General features: G+C 42.1%; 1 protein-coding gene across 3 annotated transcripts in view; it reads left to right on the forward strand.

The window, feature by feature from the left end:
- Positions 1-16,855, forward strand: part of BRWD1 (bromodomain and WD repeat domain containing 1) — an 86,349-nt gene that overhangs the window by 14,477 nt on the left and 55,017 nt on the right. For all 3 annotated transcript variants that reach the window (XM_037524936.2, XM_054700269.1, XM_037524937.2), the window contains 8 exons: positions 7,071-7,171; positions 8,156-8,226; positions 9,685-9,785; positions 10,515-10,555; positions 11,330-11,428; positions 13,332-13,482; positions 14,101-14,235; positions 16,717-16,845. In XM_037524936.2, the coding sequence (XP_037380833.1) occupies positions 7,071-7,171; positions 8,156-8,226; positions 9,685-9,785; positions 10,515-10,555; positions 11,330-11,428; positions 13,332-13,482; positions 14,101-14,235; positions 16,717-16,845 (828 nt within the window). The remainder of the gene's footprint in view (positions 1-7,070; positions 7,172-8,155; positions 8,227-9,684; positions 9,786-10,514; positions 10,556-11,329; positions 11,429-13,331; positions 13,483-14,100; positions 14,236-16,716; positions 16,846-16,855) is intronic.

A 16,855-nucleotide genomic window follows, 5' to 3' on the forward strand; every position in this document is an offset into this window, starting at 1 on the left:
GCGCCGTGTGGGTTGCTCCCTGGCTGGCGGGGGATCGAACTCGTGTTGCAGAGGCTGTGGACCGCTTCATAGTGTGGTGCTTAACCCCTTGCGTCGCCAGGGAGACCCTACAACACTGTTGATGTTCAGATTTCTAGTTCTCTCATAAGTTGCGTTTTAGTTTGCATTAGGAACCAAACAAAGCTTATACTTTATAGTTTGTTGCCGTAGATTAAAAGAATCGTAAATTGTATCCTACTGCCCCCTACCCCCCCCCCCATTCCCTTGCTTCTTTTCTTTGAAGGCCTTGGGTTGTTTCTCTGTAGAGTTCCTACAGTTTGTTGCTGTTTGCATCTTTCCGGAGTGGATTTAGTATGTTTCTCTTCATGCGCATGGGAATGATTAGGAGACTTGTTTGTTAAAACACCTATTGCTAGGAGGCCCACATCAAAGATTCTGATTTTCTCTGATTTCATAAGTTGGAAGTGGGCCTGTGTTTATAACCAGTTCTCCATACTGCTGCTGCCATCCCCCAAGCACCTCCCTTTCAGAGTCACCCATCTAGGGGCTTGGTCACTTCAAGTGCAAGTTCTCCTGGTGGGCAGGGTCTCGGTAGCAGCCATTCAGTAGAGCAGGCTCCCGCTGCAGGAAGCACAGATAGAAGCTGTGGGGGGAAACAGATCTGCATCATCACAATGGGAGCTCAACACACTGCTCCTCCTGGTAGCTGAAAGGATGATCTTTGTCACCAAGAATAAGATTTGAACACAATAAATAATAAAATTCACCTAGATGACACATTGGGACCTTGCATGTAACATGTTTGTCATTTCTTTTCAGTTACAAGTGTGGGGTGTTTATTATATAAATACTGCTACATTCTGACCCTGACAAAGGTATAGTTAAGCCATAAGCTAATAGCAGAGTTAATTGGAGAATAACCCTCACTGTTGTAAATTAACAGTAGCTTCTAAATTACTCATGCATCACAGGAGAAGTCACACTAGAAATTTGAGGGTATTTTGAACTGATTAGTAATGAAAATTTCCCGGGCTGTGTACCTTGTGGGCTGTTATGCTCGGTAGCCAGCTGTGAATGTGACACCCAGTGATTCCCACCTCCTGCTCCTCATGCCCCTTAATGCTCTCTGCTGAAGAGGGGTGGACTGGGTAGCCTGTGTGATACTGGAAAGTGATGTACTGTGACTTCCACTGCTAGAGAGTAAAAGATGGAAGCTTCTCTCCTCCTCTCTCGACTCACTTGTCCCGGGAGAATCCAGCTGTCATGTTGATAGGACACTTCCTATGGAGCGAGTGTTGTCGTGGCAAGGAGGTAAAGTGTTGCCACAGCAGCCATTGTGAGCCAGCCCTTCAGGAAGTGGCCTCCGTCCTCAGGTCTGTGCTGACATCTTGCCTGTAACTTCATGAGACCTGAGCCAGAACTAACCCAGATAAGCAGCTCCTGAATCTTGACCTGTTGAGATTGCAAGATAATGAATTTTCATCACTGTTTTGGTAGCTTAATTTTGGGGTAGTTGTTACATAGCAATGGATGAGTAACACAGCCGAGGCTGTGCAGAAAGGGGTATTTATAGCCCTCGATGTGTAGGTTAAAAAAGTCTGAAAATCTGTGATTAAGTGCATTTGTCAGGAAATTAGAAAAATAACAGGAAACAGTAGAGGAGGTAATTTCATGATGTCATTAGATAAGTGCAGAAATTAAGGGTAGAAAAATAAGCATAATAATCAGAACAAAAACAAAGCAAAAAGTTGTTTGGGAGACTTACAGTCTGAGATTAATCAAGGAACAAAATAAGAAATGTTACAGGGCCTCCTCGGTGGTGCAGCGGTTGAGCGCTGGGTTGCAAAGCTGCCCGTGGCCTCTGCGGCGCAGGTTCGATCCCCGGCCACGGGAGGAGGGTCCCACATGGCGCGCAGACCTCTCCTGCTGCCCGCTGCTCCCCTCAGCAGTGTGCTTAGGTCCTTCTGCCTGCTCTGCTCCCTGCTCTGGCTCTGGTGAATTCTCTCACCCTCCCGCACTTCTGACTGTACCCAGTGCTTGTATAAATAATCTTTTTTAAAAAAAAAAAAACTATACAGGAAATTTGAAAATGTAGGTAAAGTGGGTATAAATATTCAGAAAAACACCAAGACTTGATTAAAAAAAAGCTTGAATAAAACTGTAACTATGATATCTGTGGTATCTGTAGTTAAATTCATTTTCCAGGTATCAGTGTTTCTGTTGAAAATGTTAACCTGAACCTCATGACTAAGCAAGCAGGCAAACCAAATTAATAAACAGTATGTGGAATAAATTTCCTGTCTCCTTCCAAGGTTTAGTTTCAAGATGGCAAAAACGAAGAATGTTTTGTAAGAGAACTGAGAAAAATGTGACAATTCTAAATGCAGTTTGAGCTTTGAGTCCTGGCTTTGGAGAGAAAAAGCCTATAAAGGATATTTGAGAAATTGGGGTCATTTCATTGTGAATTGTGTGTCCCCAGAGGTGCCGCTCAGGTGCCACTTGCTCGTGTGCTGGTCAGCGGTGCAGCTGGGTGGAGCATCTGCTTAGGAGGCACAGGGTGTGTGTTTGGGGCTGAGGTGTCATTCTGTCTGCACCTTAGAGGGTTTGTGTCCGAATCAAGAGCAAGTATTGGAGAATACTAACACTGGTGAACCTCAGTTACCTGGTACATGAGCGTTCATTTATTCTAACTTTATGCAGATTTGAGATATTGCTAAATTGAATGGGGAAAATGAACCCTGCATTATCAAAGCTACTGTTCAACATTAGCAAATACTACCAGGCAAGAAAGAACAAAGGTATATAAATATTGGAAAAGGAGAGATAAAATGCTAATTTTCACATAGTTTGGTTGCTTCCTAAAAGCCAAGAGAATTGGTTGAAAAAAACTCGACAAGGTTGTGCTGTCTTGCATGGGGCCACAATGGGGGTCATGGCCACGCAGCATTGTGAATGCACTAAATGCCACTAAGTTCCTTTTTCAAATGATTCAAATGGTGAGTTTTATGTTGTGTGACTACTGTGTGTGTGTGACAGTGAGAGCTCTGTCTCTAATGCATATGTGAGCACACAGGAAAGTTGCATTTTAACAGCTGCTGGGATGATAGCTGAGTACCCTTGGGTAGCGTGTCCTTTAATAGCAGAGTTGGGAATAGGCCTCCATGAGCGACTCTCTCACATCCCAGAACCTGTTGTGAAAGTAGAAGTCACTAAACTCCCAAGCATTGTTAAAATACTGGTCACTCAAAATGTGTAGACTTCCTTTTCAAAAAAATTTTATTTTTAATTGAGGTAATATTTGGTTATGCTCATCAGTTACCACCGTGGTGCACTCACCACCTGCTCACCCACATCCCACCACCACTGTCCACGGTGCTTCCTCCGCCCTCCCTGCCTTGGTGCTTCCGTTCTGTAGTCAGCTGTCAAAGGTTAGTTTTTAAACAAGTCTTTATCTGAGTCTTTTATTTTTAAAGATTTATTTATGCATATAAGAGCTGGGGTATAGGTCAGAGGTATGGAGGGTGAGAGGACTCACCAGAGACAGAGTGGGGAGCTGAACAGGCGGATCTACTGAAATCCACTGCTGAGGGGAGCAGCGGGGAGACAGGAGAGGTCTGCCTGCGCCTTGTGGGTCGGCTCCCTGGCCGGGGATCGAATGCACACCATTGTAGTGACAGAGCGCTGATACTTAACCCCTAGGCCACCAGAGAGGCCCCTTTATCTGAGTGTTTAGTTACTTTATGTGCCATGTATTTGTGACACCAGCCCATATTTATCTTCCCCTTTCTGACTTACTTCACTTAGTATCGTCCTATCCAGCGCTATCCATGTTACCGCAAAAATGTGTTGCTTTCAAGGAAAGTGGAATGACTTTGGAAATAGACACTGGAGATCATGGTATTGATTATAAAGCCAGAAAGAACTTGGAGAAATGGTAGCTCATACTGTTTCCTTCCTTTATGCAGCAATCTTCAAACCCTTTTAGAAATGTGAGATTCTCCTAATATCTTGAGCGCAGGTTGTAGTCGTTGGTGAGTGCCTTGATGGTTAGTACATGGAGCTGTGCGTCAGTGACACTGCATTTGAGGAAATGGCGTTACACAGAAATGGCAGAGGAGCTGCACAGCGTATATATTCCTGCTGGGCACTAAAAAGAAATCTCTTGAAAAAACAAGGACATGCTCAGTCAGTGATGAATCACTTAAAACCCGCTGAGAGCTTAGTAAAGTGAAGAGTAGGGGACCCATCTCCTGAAACCAGAGCTCTCTGCACCATCAAGAACCACAGCAGATGGGACCAAAAGCCCCATAATTCAAGCATGAAGGGATGCATATTTTTTCATGAGTATCTTTATATATATATACTTTTTTACATCATTCTTTTTGTACACTGTGTGCTTTCTCTTCCCAGGGATAGTCCCCGTAAGATCCCCACCACCCATTCACCCGTGACCATCACCATAGTCCCTTGTGCTCCTCCCGCCCCTGCTTTGATCCCTCTCCTTCCCCTCCCCTGTAGAATATCTCTGATTTATATTTGCCTGTTAATTTTGTTTTTTAATTTAATTTTTTTTCCTCATCCCTGATTTGGTTCCTCTACATTCCTCCTATAAGTGAAGCCATCCAATATTTTTCTTTATCTTCCTGGCTTTTTTCGCTGAGCATAATCCCTTCCAGTGCCATCCATGTTGCTGCAAATGGCATGAGTTTTATCTTTTTTGATTGCTGAGTAATATTCCATTGTGTATATGTACCACATCTTGATCCAGTCATCTATCTTGGGCATTTGGGTTGTTTCCAAATCTTACCTTTCGTGAATAGTGCTGCAATAAACGGATGCAGGTATCCGTTTGAATTAATGTTTTTGTATCCTTTGGGTATCCTTTGGTATATTCCTAGGAGCGCAAATGCTGGGTCATATGGAAGCTACATTTTCAGTAGTTTGAGGAACCGCCACACCAGTTTGTACTCCCATCAGCACTATAGGAGAGTTCCTTTTTCTCTACATCCTTGCCAACATTTGTTTTTCCTGTTTTTTGTTTTTTTTTTTTAATATGTGCCACTCTTGCTGGTGTAAGGTGGTATCATTGTGGTTTTGATTTGCATTTCCCTGATAACAAGTGATTTTGAACATTTTTTCATATACCTGCTGGCCATTTGCATTTCCTCTTTGGAGAAGTGTCTTTTTGGCTCTTCTGCCCATTTTTTTCCCCAAGATTTAAAAAAAAATTTATACATACAAGAACTGGGGTACAGGCTAGAGGTGTGGGGAGAGGTGAGAGGATTCACAGGAGACAGAGTGGGAAGGAGAACAGGCAGATTGACTGAGATACACTGCTGAGGGGAGCAGCATGCGAGACAGGAGAGGTCTGCTGTGCCATGTGTCTGCTGCTCCCTGTCTGGGGATCGAACTTGTGCTGCAGTGGCTGCGGATAGCTTCATAGGTTGCGTCTTAACCCTTTGCGCCACCAGACAGGCCCTTTTAAGATTTATTTTTATTATGGGTAGAAGAACTAGGGTGTAGGTCAGAGGTGTGGGGGTGAGAGGGTTCACTAGAGACAAAGTGGGGAGCAGAACAGGCAGATCTACTGAAATACACTGCTGATGGGAGCAGCGGGGAGATAGGAAAGGTCTGCTGTGCCATGTGGGTCAGCTCCCTGCCTGGGCATCGAACTTGTGCTCTAGTGGCTAGCAGTAGCTTTATAGCGCTGTCTTTAACCCCTGCACCACCAAGGAGGCCCTAGGGTCACCTCCTCTAATCCTGTGCTCAGTATATCCTGCTCTCAAATACATTTTTTGTTGTTGTCAGTGTTTTGCTTGAGAACTACAGCTGCGTCTTTGCTCTTACTGACTCCAGGTTCTTGGCTCACTTAACCCATTTCCCTACCACTCCCCAAATCCTTGCTCGTCCAGATCTTCCCGTTGCTGTCACCTACCACACTGCTATCATTTGTACTTGTCATTGTGTTCCTTGCAGTGGAATCTTGCAAGCTTTCCTGGGTGTATCTGGGTCCATTTTCCTTTCCCTGGCGTGTCTGTACAGCTGAATTGGCACTTGATGATGTGCAAATGTTGACCTGATTCTGGAATTACAGTATGATTCTTGTTTTTTTTAATAATTGTACAGTTTGGGTTTTGAAGTATTTTTTAAGATTTATTTCTTTATGCATCCAAGAGCTGGGGTACAGGCCAGAGATGCGGGGGGTAAAAGCATCCACCAGAGACAGAGTGGGGAACAGAATAGGCAGACTGACTGAAATCCACTGCTGAGGGGAGCAGCAGGGAGACAGGAGAGGTCTGCCGCACCATGTGGGTTTCTCCCTGGTCGGCTGGGTTTGAACTCATGCTGCAGAGGCTGTGGATTGCTTCATAGTGCAGTGCTTAACCCTGGGCTATCAGGGAGGCCTGGGTTTTGAAGTCGTTAAATTGTTGATCTACTTGGAATTTGTCCTGGTGTACAATCTTCAGAATGGGTTCTGCTCCTCCAAGTTGTCCCTTTATCTTTTTTCCCCCTTTAATTGTATTTACTTTTTTTAAAAATTCTTACGTCGTTGTTCATGTAATTGGTATGGACAGTCATTGGTTTCTCCCCTCAGTTGTAGTCCCTGTAGTTCTGCCACCTTATCCATAGTCCCTGTGCACTTCCTTCCCTTCCCCTTTTATGCCATAATCGCAGCCTCTCCAGGTGGGGTGAGGTGGCACCTTTATCTTCTTTAAGGTTTTTTATGCTGTGATTTTCCCAGTGGTCGTTTCTTCCATGTGTCCCCCGTGCCCTGGGCTCTCACTGGCGGCTATGTGATTTGTTTTAATACTGGACAGGACTGGATTTTCTACCTTAAAGTTTTTCTGGCTATTCATGTTTTTATTAGTTTTGAAAAGAATTTTTTTTGAGTTCACCTTTTTCATAAATTAGACTTTTGTATAGGTCATAATTTTTCACTGCAGTGGCATCACCTATATTTTGGATTTCTTGTATTTTAGCGTGTCAGTTGACGTTAACTTTGAAAAAATTATTGATCACTTCAGTACAAAAATTCAGTAAACTGAATTGTGTGTGTTACTGCTTTTTAGTTTAGCCCTATGGCCAAAGGCCCCCAGAGATACATGGTCTCCACCGGTGCTGATGGGACCGTTTGTTTCTGGCAGTGGGATCTGGACTCCCTGAAATTCAGGTGAGTGATTTTCTTGTATGATCACTTTTCTTAAATGTTACCGTTTAGCCTGATGAAGTTTGGTTATGAGGAGAAATTATGTACTGTGATTGTCCTTTTCTTTCAAACTTAATTTTTATCATCTGGAGTATAAATCCCATGTTGACTACTACTGTCAGGGCTCACTGTTTGGGTAGGTGGGTGTGTAGAAGAGACATAGCTAGCTGTCTTAGAGTACGTGTTTTTGTGAGAAAAAGAAGGTAAGGAGTATTGCGTATGTGACAGCATTTTGAAGTGTTTCAAAATGGCAGATACACCTGCCATTCAGCATGGTGCCCACTGAGCTCCCTGTGCCTTGTGGGTAATGTCATTGAGGAACTGAATTGTTAATTTCTGTTTAATAACTGATACTTGACTCAGTTATTAACAAAAATTTCCAGCATATTTCAAAACACTATGAATATGTACATTTTTCAACTATACTTTGTAAAATCTGAATACTGATTAAATAATTTTGATGAAAACTTGGTTAGGAAGATTACAAAGATATGTGAAAGAATCAAATCAACTTTCTTGTTAAAATGTTGCCAATATTGAACTATTTTGGATATTTCAGGTTAACTGAAATAAAACTTTTTACTTTTAATGTAGCAACTAAAAATCAAAGTTTACATATGTGACTTCCTTCAATTTCTGCTGGATAATGTGCCCTGTGTGGTTCTAGAACCTGCTCTGCAGCCTTAGGTGCTGAGCTTTGGTCCCTAACTTACAGAGCGGAGCTTCGTCAGTCCTGCTTTCTGTGTCGTGTGGTGCCGTGGGCTTGGTAGGAAGGTGGGGCTAGACTGTCCTCCGAGGGCACCATCTTTACTAATACGGAAATAGTTGGGGTACTATGAAGGGCTATAGAATTAAGGTTATATAATACTTACAAATACTAGATTAAAACGAACATCTTAAACTGCATTTGTATATTAAACTAATGTGTTTTAAAACATGTTTTTAAAGCCCACGTCCCCTGAAGTTCACTGAGAAGCCCAGACCAGGTGTCCAGATGCTCTGTTCTTCTTTCAGTGTTGGTAAGTGACTGTGGTCATTGCCTTAGTTTAATATTAGCATTTAGTGACTGACGGCACTATTATGAAGGCCTTTACCAGATGGATGGTAAATGGCCTGTGTTCTTTCCATTAGATGTATCCTGTGATGATCATTTAATCAGCCCCTTCCCCATTCTACCTTTCTCTGATTCCTAGTAGCGGTTAAGAGTTGGTGGTAGAAGAGATAGTTGGCAGAAAGGAGGCTGAAGGTGCCCGCTGCCCTGTGTATGTGATAGGCCAAAATTGATATTTTCTTTCAACCACTGAAACCGCATTATTTTTGGTAGTTTAAATTTGTTTTCTACACATTTGGGTGAATTTATTATCCATTTTCTTTTCTCCACGTGAACTTGTGTGGGAACCTTTCTTTTTAGGGGAGGTCACAGACTTTTTCCCTGTAGAGGTCAGACAACTTCCAGCAAGTGAACTTTGTCATCCACAGCTAGGGATGGGGTGTGGGCTTTCTTAGGAAGCAGGGCCCCTTTGTTAGATATTTTCAGAGCATTGGCACTTAAGGTCATTGCCAGCTAATAAAGCAGGAGGAGATAGTAGGCATTTCTACACTGAATTAGCCTTTTTTAAATTAAAGCCCCATCCCTCCAACACTACCAAACTCTGTCACTCCAGCTGAATGTCCTGCAGTTCCATTCAATTCTGACACCACCTGGACAGCATTGTCAGGCCCCACAGGTTAAGGGCTCAGTTTTTAAAGGCCTCTCCCACCCCCCAGCTGCAGACCAGGTTGTGACCTCTGATTCTGACGCCTGGTTATAGATCAGAGGTCTCCACTGCTCCCCTCTCACTGGGTTGATTAATTTGCTAGAGGCAGCTCAGAGAACTTAAAAACATTTTAACTTAAAATTCAGGAACAGCCATATGGAATAGCCCATAGAGTAAATATGTGGGCAGGGCCCTCTCTCTCCTGATCTTGACATGTTCAGCCTGGAAGCTTTCCAAACCCTGTTCTTTTGGGTTCTTAAGGGACACTTGGTCAGTAGGCACGGTTGATTGACCTCTTTCTGCTCCCTTCCTTTGAAGGTCAGGGGTGGGACTGGAAGTTCTAGCCCTTTAATCAGATGGTTGGTTCCCTGGCAGTTCACCCACCATTTTTAGGTGCTTTCCAAAACCTCCTCACTAATGTAAACTTGGGTGTGTTGGAGATAGGTTATGAATATCAAGACAGTTTTATCACTCCATCACTTCAGACATTCCAAGGGATTTCAGATCTCTGTCAAATGGGAATGGAGACCTTATTTATATTTCTTAATCACAAGCTCACACATGAGATTAATTTCAAAAGGTCTTTATGTAAAATGAGTTAGAAAATATACCTAATGAAGTAAACTTAATTTCGGTGTAAGAGATCTTAATATAGAAATTTGGCTTGTTTTAGGTATTCATTATAAACTGTGTATTTAAACTTTGACGTTTTTCTTTTAGGTGGTATGTTTTTAGCCACAGGTAGTACTGATCATGTAATCAGAATGTATTTTTTGGGTTTTGAAGCACCTGAAAAAATTGCAGAACTTGAAAGCCACACTGTAAGTATCCACATTTTAAGACTACAGATTCATTCTAATAATATACCTCTATGTACAGAGGCAGATGTCGCTAAGGGGAGTTGCTGCTGATTTAAAGGTGAAGGCTGTCATTGACAGGCCACACAGCACTGTGATGTTGCTGATCTGCCCCAGCGGTAATTTCAGCTTCAAGTCCATAATCTTGATGTGACAGTTGAGCTGAGTGGCTTATGTCCAGGACACCTAACTTACTAACTTTATCCAAGCTCATGAAAGCAAAAGACTATTTTATTAATGATAAAGATAGATAGCTCTCAAAACCCTGGCTTACTGGCTCTCTTTTTTCCTGTTGGAAGTTCTGTGAGTTTATAAACATGGATTCATATCACTTTAAAAGAAAAAAAATATTTCTGTACATTATTATCGAAGTGAATGTGCATTGTTTTCAGCCGTATAAACCTTTATATTTTGATTGCTTTCCACATATACCAACTTGACACAGTTGTAATTAATAATTCAATGTAAATGAAGCTTTAATTTTAGAAGCAGAGCTTTTCCATTACTGTATTTTAATCATCTTGTTAGAGTCATAGACTCTGCACTTAAATGTACAATCCTTGTTTGAACAATGGGGCTGAATGGACCAAGTGCTTATCTTGTGTTAAAACCAAATGTACTTCTAGCTCTAAAATGACTGCTTTTTGTTCACAAACTATGAGTTGATCATTTTTGTGTTTTTTACCCTTTTAGGATAAAGTCGATAGTATTCAATTCTGTAACAATGGTGATCGGTAAGTTAAGTGTCTGTCTCTTTGTTTTCAGGTAAATAGACTACTGCTTACTGGGATAGCAAATACAGCATAGTGTAAATATGGGTGCTTATTAGTAATATGCTAATTGAGTGAAAAGTGTCTGGGGCAGGGTGGAAACATGAAATGTAAGTTTTTAGAATTGTAGTTTCTCTTGGCTCTTAAGACCCAAAGTAGTTACTCTTTAGCTCAACATTCACTAAATGTTGATTTACAGAAAAATTCAGTGTAAGGATAATGAAATCTCATGTTTGTGAGTAGTTTTAAAAAAAAAATCTTTCCTGGTCAGCGTTTGAGGTGTCCTGCAGCAGGGTGTGTGGTCCTCGAGGCCTGCTGGGTACCTTTCCTGAACTGCAGTTTGTTCTAGGGTTATCTGTACACAGGGACCAGCATGAATCAGTTTGAATTTTAGAGTGAAGGTGCATATAGTGGAGCTTTTTGCTCGTAACTAATTTTCCCTAAGTCTTTAATTCTTCCTATTTTCCCCCTCTCCACGTACTTCTTGTACATTGTCTTCTCAAACCCCAAACTGTTTGACAAGCTATTTTGAAATTTGCTTTACTTTGTAGGGCTAAGCAAATCATAGCACACTTGATTTTTCTCATTCATATCTGTTCAACTATCTGCCTGTGGAATGAACACCTGCAGCTTAACCTATAGTCAAGATAGCTGTGTTAAATATTTTGCTTATGATTTTAACTGTTGTCATGAGTGGCGTGTATGTGAGTATAAGCCCTTTTTCCTGAATATTTTAAGGTTCTTAAGTGGTAGCAGAGATGGAACAGCACGGATTTGGAGATTTGAGCAATTAGAGTGGAGAAGCATTTTATTGGATATGGCCACCAGGCTCTCCGGGTAAGTTTGTTGTAGGAAGCTGTGTGGTTGGTGCTGGTCTCTTTCTCTAGTTGAATGACTGCTTTGTTCAGGGGAGGAGCTATAATTTAAGTGAATGGTACTTCCTGCATGCCTGATAAGTAGATAATTAAATTAAATATATTGGGGGCCTCCCTGGTGGCTCAAGGGGTTAAGCCCCACACTGTGAAGCAATCTGCAACCTCTGCAGCACAAGTTTGATCCCCAGCTGGCCAGAGAGAAACCCACATGGCGAGCAGATCTCTCCTGTCTCGCCCACTGCTCCCCACAACAGTGTATTTCAGTCATTCTGCCTGTTCTGCTCCCCACTCTGTCTCTGGTGAATCCTCTCAACCCCCTGCATCTCTGGTCTCTACTCCAGCTCTTGTATGCATAAATAAATAAATCTTTAAAAAAATATATATTGGAAAAAGAATCCTTACATTTATGTAGGAAAGACAATCCTGTTCTACAGTTGCTCCAAATATTGACTTTTTTAGGTGTTCCATTTGCAGCCACCTACAATTTTAAAAAAAGATTATAAAATTAACTCAGATATGTTAAATGTGGACATTTTACCTTTCTGTAGAAAGGATTTTTTAAAAAAAGTCACTGGTAGCTAAGTCCAGTGAATAAATTAGCGAACACCTCATTGTTTGCATAGAAATACCAAGCCCAGTGGGAGGGAGTTTTGCTAAAAGTCTGACTTATGTCTTTGAAGACTGTCCAGCCTTCTCCCCGCCCTTACCAAAGTTCAGACTTTTCCTTGAGTATCTTTGAGGTAATTGTAGTACTTCCCAATGTAAAAATAGAAATTTGAAATAGATGACTTTTTTGGTTTGTAGAAATTGGGAGTCAGTGCAAGAGTTGGAAGCAAAGTTAGACCTTTCCTTGTATACCACTTATACTCTTCATGGCTGAGTAATCTGGAGCACATCATTTAACTAACATTAGTCTGTTTTCATCATCTGGGGAGGGATACTACCTGTTTTTAAGTACTGTTGTGAATTTAGATGAGATGATGAAAGTTGCCTGTTGCCTATTGCATGTTGCCTGTTCTAGAGGGCCCAGCAGTGTTTTCTAGCCCATTGCAAATATTATTATTTTAGTTACACTGTAATAGAGATCTAGAGTCACACATTTTAATGGAGGGTTTATTTTTATTTTTATTTTTTTAAGATTTTATTTATGCATGCAAGAACTGGGGTGCAGGCCAGAGGTGGGGGGTGAGTGGACTCACCAGAGACAGAGTGGGGAGCAGAACAGGCGGATCTACTGAAATCCATGGCTGAGGGGAGCAGTGGGGGAGACAGGAGAGGTCTGCTGCGCCCTGTGGGTAGCTCCCTGGCCGGGGATGAACTGGGGCCAGTTGCAGTGACAGCCTGGGACTTAACTCATGGACTGCCGGGAGGCTGCAAAACACTATAGGGTGATTCGCCCTTAATGCCAGCACTTAGGGCAGAAGAGAACAGAGTATGTCTCGCTTACAGTTCAGGAGGCTGAGAGTGCCACGTACTTTTCTAGACTTTGAGGATATGAAGATGAATTCCCTTTCTGTCTACCTACAGTTTGTTGTCATGTTCTCTGGAGAGAGAAACGGTTGAAAGTATTACCTTTGGGCTTGGGGTCAGGAGAAGGAAATCACAGGAAGGCGGTAGGGGGAAAGCTTTGTGTTTCTGAGCAGCAGCGGTGTCCTAAAATCTGCCTTTATTCAGTCTGGGCCGCTTCTCAGTCATCCATCCCCTCAGTGGGGTTTTGCCCTTATCTGTTACAGATACCCTGTGGAGGGCCAGATGGGAACTCCTCTGTGGAACTGATGTGGGTGAACTGGATTACTTTAGGTGTTTTGATGTTAAGGGATTGCATACATGGTGTAACCTGCCATCCTAATGAAATTTGTTCTTAGGGACTTATCTTCGGAAGAGGAAAGGTTTATGAAACCCAAAGTAACAATGATAGCTTGGAATCAGAACGATAGCATTGTCGTCACCGCGGTGAATGATCATGTCCTCAAAGTGTGGAATTCTTACACTGGACAGCTGCTTCATAACTTACTGGTAGGTAGTTTTTAAAAAATAATTCATTTTTTTTTTTTTATAGAGGCATGTTTTATTTATTTATTTGTTTGTTTGTGTTTGTTTTTGTTTATACATGCACTGGGTACAGTCAGAAGTGCGGGAGGGTGAGAGAATTCACCAGAGCCAGAGCGGGGAGCAGAGCAGGCAGAAGGACCGAAGTACACTGCTGAGGGGAGCAGTGGGTGGCAGGAGAGGTCTGCGTACCATGTGGGACCCTCCTCCGGTGGCCGGGGAGGAGCCGGGGATTGAACCGGCGCCGCAGAGGCCGCGGGCAGCTTCGCAACCCAGCGCTCAACCGCTGTGCCACCGGGGAGGCCCTAAAAAATACTTTATTGACATAACATTGGTTAGGACATTATGTGGGTTTTAGGGTGGTAGGTAGCTTTTATATCAAAAAGTCAAGGTATTTTTGAACAATAATTTTATTTTTTAATAAATTATTAAGCATATTGGCAAATGAAAAGAAATTTATATACTATTGTATAAATTCTATAAGTACATTGTTAGGAGCCCTTATGTGCTGTGACAACACGGGAATTTAATTTTAAACTTAAAACTTGCAAACTCTCCTTAACTATGTGGCTTTGTTGAATAAAGGGACATGCTGATGAAGTGTTTGTTTTGGAGACACATCCCTTTGATTCCAGAATTATGTTATCTGCAGGACATGATGGCAGCATATTTATATGGGATATTACAAAAGGCACCAAGATGAAACATTATTTTAATATGGTGAGTGACGTGTATCTTTGCGTGCATGCTACATTGGTTTCAAATATTTTGATTATGAAGTTCAGCTAGAGACTGATCTGCATGTTTTGGCAGCTTATAATTCTAGAAATTAGGCTACCTAAAGCCTAATAAAGATCTGACAGCCATATGTCCATGGCTACATGTATGCGTGCATGTGTAAATTCTCTATGTAACTGGATTTACGGGAGGGAAAGACTTTCAGAAGTTACCTGTGTAACCTCATGCATTTGAAAGTGTCACAAATGTGCAAAATTATGGTAATTAATAAAACTGTTTCACTGTTTAAATTTATTAAAATATTTGATACGAAACAAATGCAAAAATTTTAGTGCTCAGTAGTCTTCTGGGAACCAAGCATCATAGGTTTTTCAGCCTCCTTTTTTTAGTATGTTTATTCTAGAACCAATTAGGGTCCTGTTAGATGTTTTTATAATTCTCTTACATAACAATACAGTTACTAAAATCGCAAGTTTCATGTTGGTAAATAGCTTCACTTACTCCAGATTTATATTCAGATTTTGTCGTTTGTCCCAATAATATGTATGGTTATAATTTACCTCTTGGATCACATTCTAGTTCTGGACTATGCATTGTATTAAGTAATTCTGTGTCTCTAGTTTTCCTTTAATCTTCAAAGGTCATTTTGTCTTTTTTCTATTTCTTGCCCTTTAATGAGAGGATTCACCAGAGAGTGGGGAGCAGTACAGGCAGACTGACTGAAATACACTGCTGAGGGGAGCAGTGGTGAGACTGGAGAGGTCTCCTGTGACTGTGGGTCAGCTCCCTGGCAGGAATCCAACTTAGGCTGTGGAGGTGATGGCGCTGAGACATCACCCTAGGCCACCAGGGGGCCCCTGCCAATCAACTTTAATGTGACATAGACTTGTTCTGCAGGCAAAGTGCAGGTTGCATTTTGGCAGGAGTCACCAGGCAGGACTCTGCAGGCCTTGGGTGACTGCTCAAGTTTGACTTGCCCACTTGGGATAACCTTTTCAGCACGTGTCCTTAGCAAAGCTTTTGGTGTTGTTAAGTCCACGGGTGTGCCAGGGGGAGTAGCTGCCACCATTCTTCCCTTGCCAGCTGCAGGCTCTTGCTCCACTTCCCACCTCTGCTGTATTTGGACTAGAGTTCCCAGGAGAGGGGTGCAAGTGGAGCGAAGGTGCCAGTGGGTTGTGGTGTAGGTGGCTCTTCTGAGGACCATGTGGAAGAATATTTGTATTTTTTTTTTTTTTTTTTTTTTAGAGGCATGTTTTATTTATTTATTTGTTTGTTTGTTTGTTTTGTTTATACAAGCACTGGGTACAGTCAGAAGCGCGGGAGGGTGAGAGAATTCACCAGAGCCAGAGCGGGGAGCAGAACAGGCAGAAGGACCGAAGTACACTGCTGAGGGGAGCAGCGGGCGGCAGGAGAGGTCTGCGCGCCATATGGGACCCTCCTCCGGTGGCCGGGGAGCAGCTGGGGATCGAACCGGCGCCGCAGAGGCCGCGGGCAGCTTCGCAACCCAGCGCTCAACCGCTGCGCCACCAGGGAGGCCCAAGAATATTTGTATTTTAATGAAGAAACAGAAGGGGAACATTTTTACACTTTTTATCCTTTTTATATTAGGAGAGAATGCAAATTTATGTACATACTATTTTATTTAGCCATACCCTACATAGCTCAGTAAAGTTTTTTCAAGTTTGTTAATTGGCACCATTTCTGTGTGGTATGGTAGTATCAGAATGCGTTTGTTTTGGCAATTAGTGGGTGGAGGATACATTTTTCTAGTGTTAAACTTGTCCTAAAGTTTCGCTATTGGAAAGTTATAGGCTTAGACAACAAACCGCATTGCCCTGCACTGTTAACTATAAATTGATAGCACTAAACCGATGTAACTTATAGTTAAGAAGTAAGTAGGAAACAGTGTAGAAGTAAGGCCGCATTCATGACACACTTGATAGCGTTTTTCCTGGGATCATGGCGATTTGATCAAGGCCGTTGTCCCTGCAGCATCTGTGCGCACGTCCCAAGAGCTGGCAGCAGCATTGGTTCGGCATGATGTGTGGTTGTCTTGCTGAGGCTTCAGCTTGAGAAAAGTGCTGATTTTGGTTAATGCATACCGATCTTTGGTGGTTTACCCATTTCTAGTCTATGTAGTCTTCAGTCGTATATTAAAACTGTCCTTATGAAATTGCTGCTGTTCCTCATAAGGAGTATAAAATCTTCACTTTGCATTGACTTACAATCCTTCATTTTGAGCACTAATTTTCAGAGTATCTTTCAGGATTTTTTTCTAGACCAGTGGTATCTAAAATGATTTGTGTTTTCTGAAAATGTTGATGTGTATGTTTAACGCAAAATTCATTCTTTTAAGGTTTTTCCCATAAGTGATTTGTTGTGCCCACTATCAACATGAAAACAGTTGATTGAACAAAAGCACTTATGTGGAATTGGCCCTGATTTTTTCGCTCTGTGTTCTAGATCGAAGGGCAAGGACACGGAGCTGTGTTTGACTGTAAATTTTCACCAGATGGACAGCACTTCGCCTGTACAGATTCTCATGGGCACCTTCTCATATTTGGTTTTGGATGCAGCAAGCCATATGAAAAGGTCATTTTAA

The sequence above is a fragment of the Talpa occidentalis genome, unplaced genomic scaffold (genome assembly GCF_014898055.3).
Source record: "Talpa occidentalis isolate TD23 unplaced genomic scaffold, MPIMG_talOcc4v2.1 talOcc4.4, whole genome shotgun sequence".
Lineage (NCBI taxonomy): Eukaryota > Metazoa > Chordata > Mammalia > Eulipotyphla > Talpidae > Talpa > Talpa occidentalis.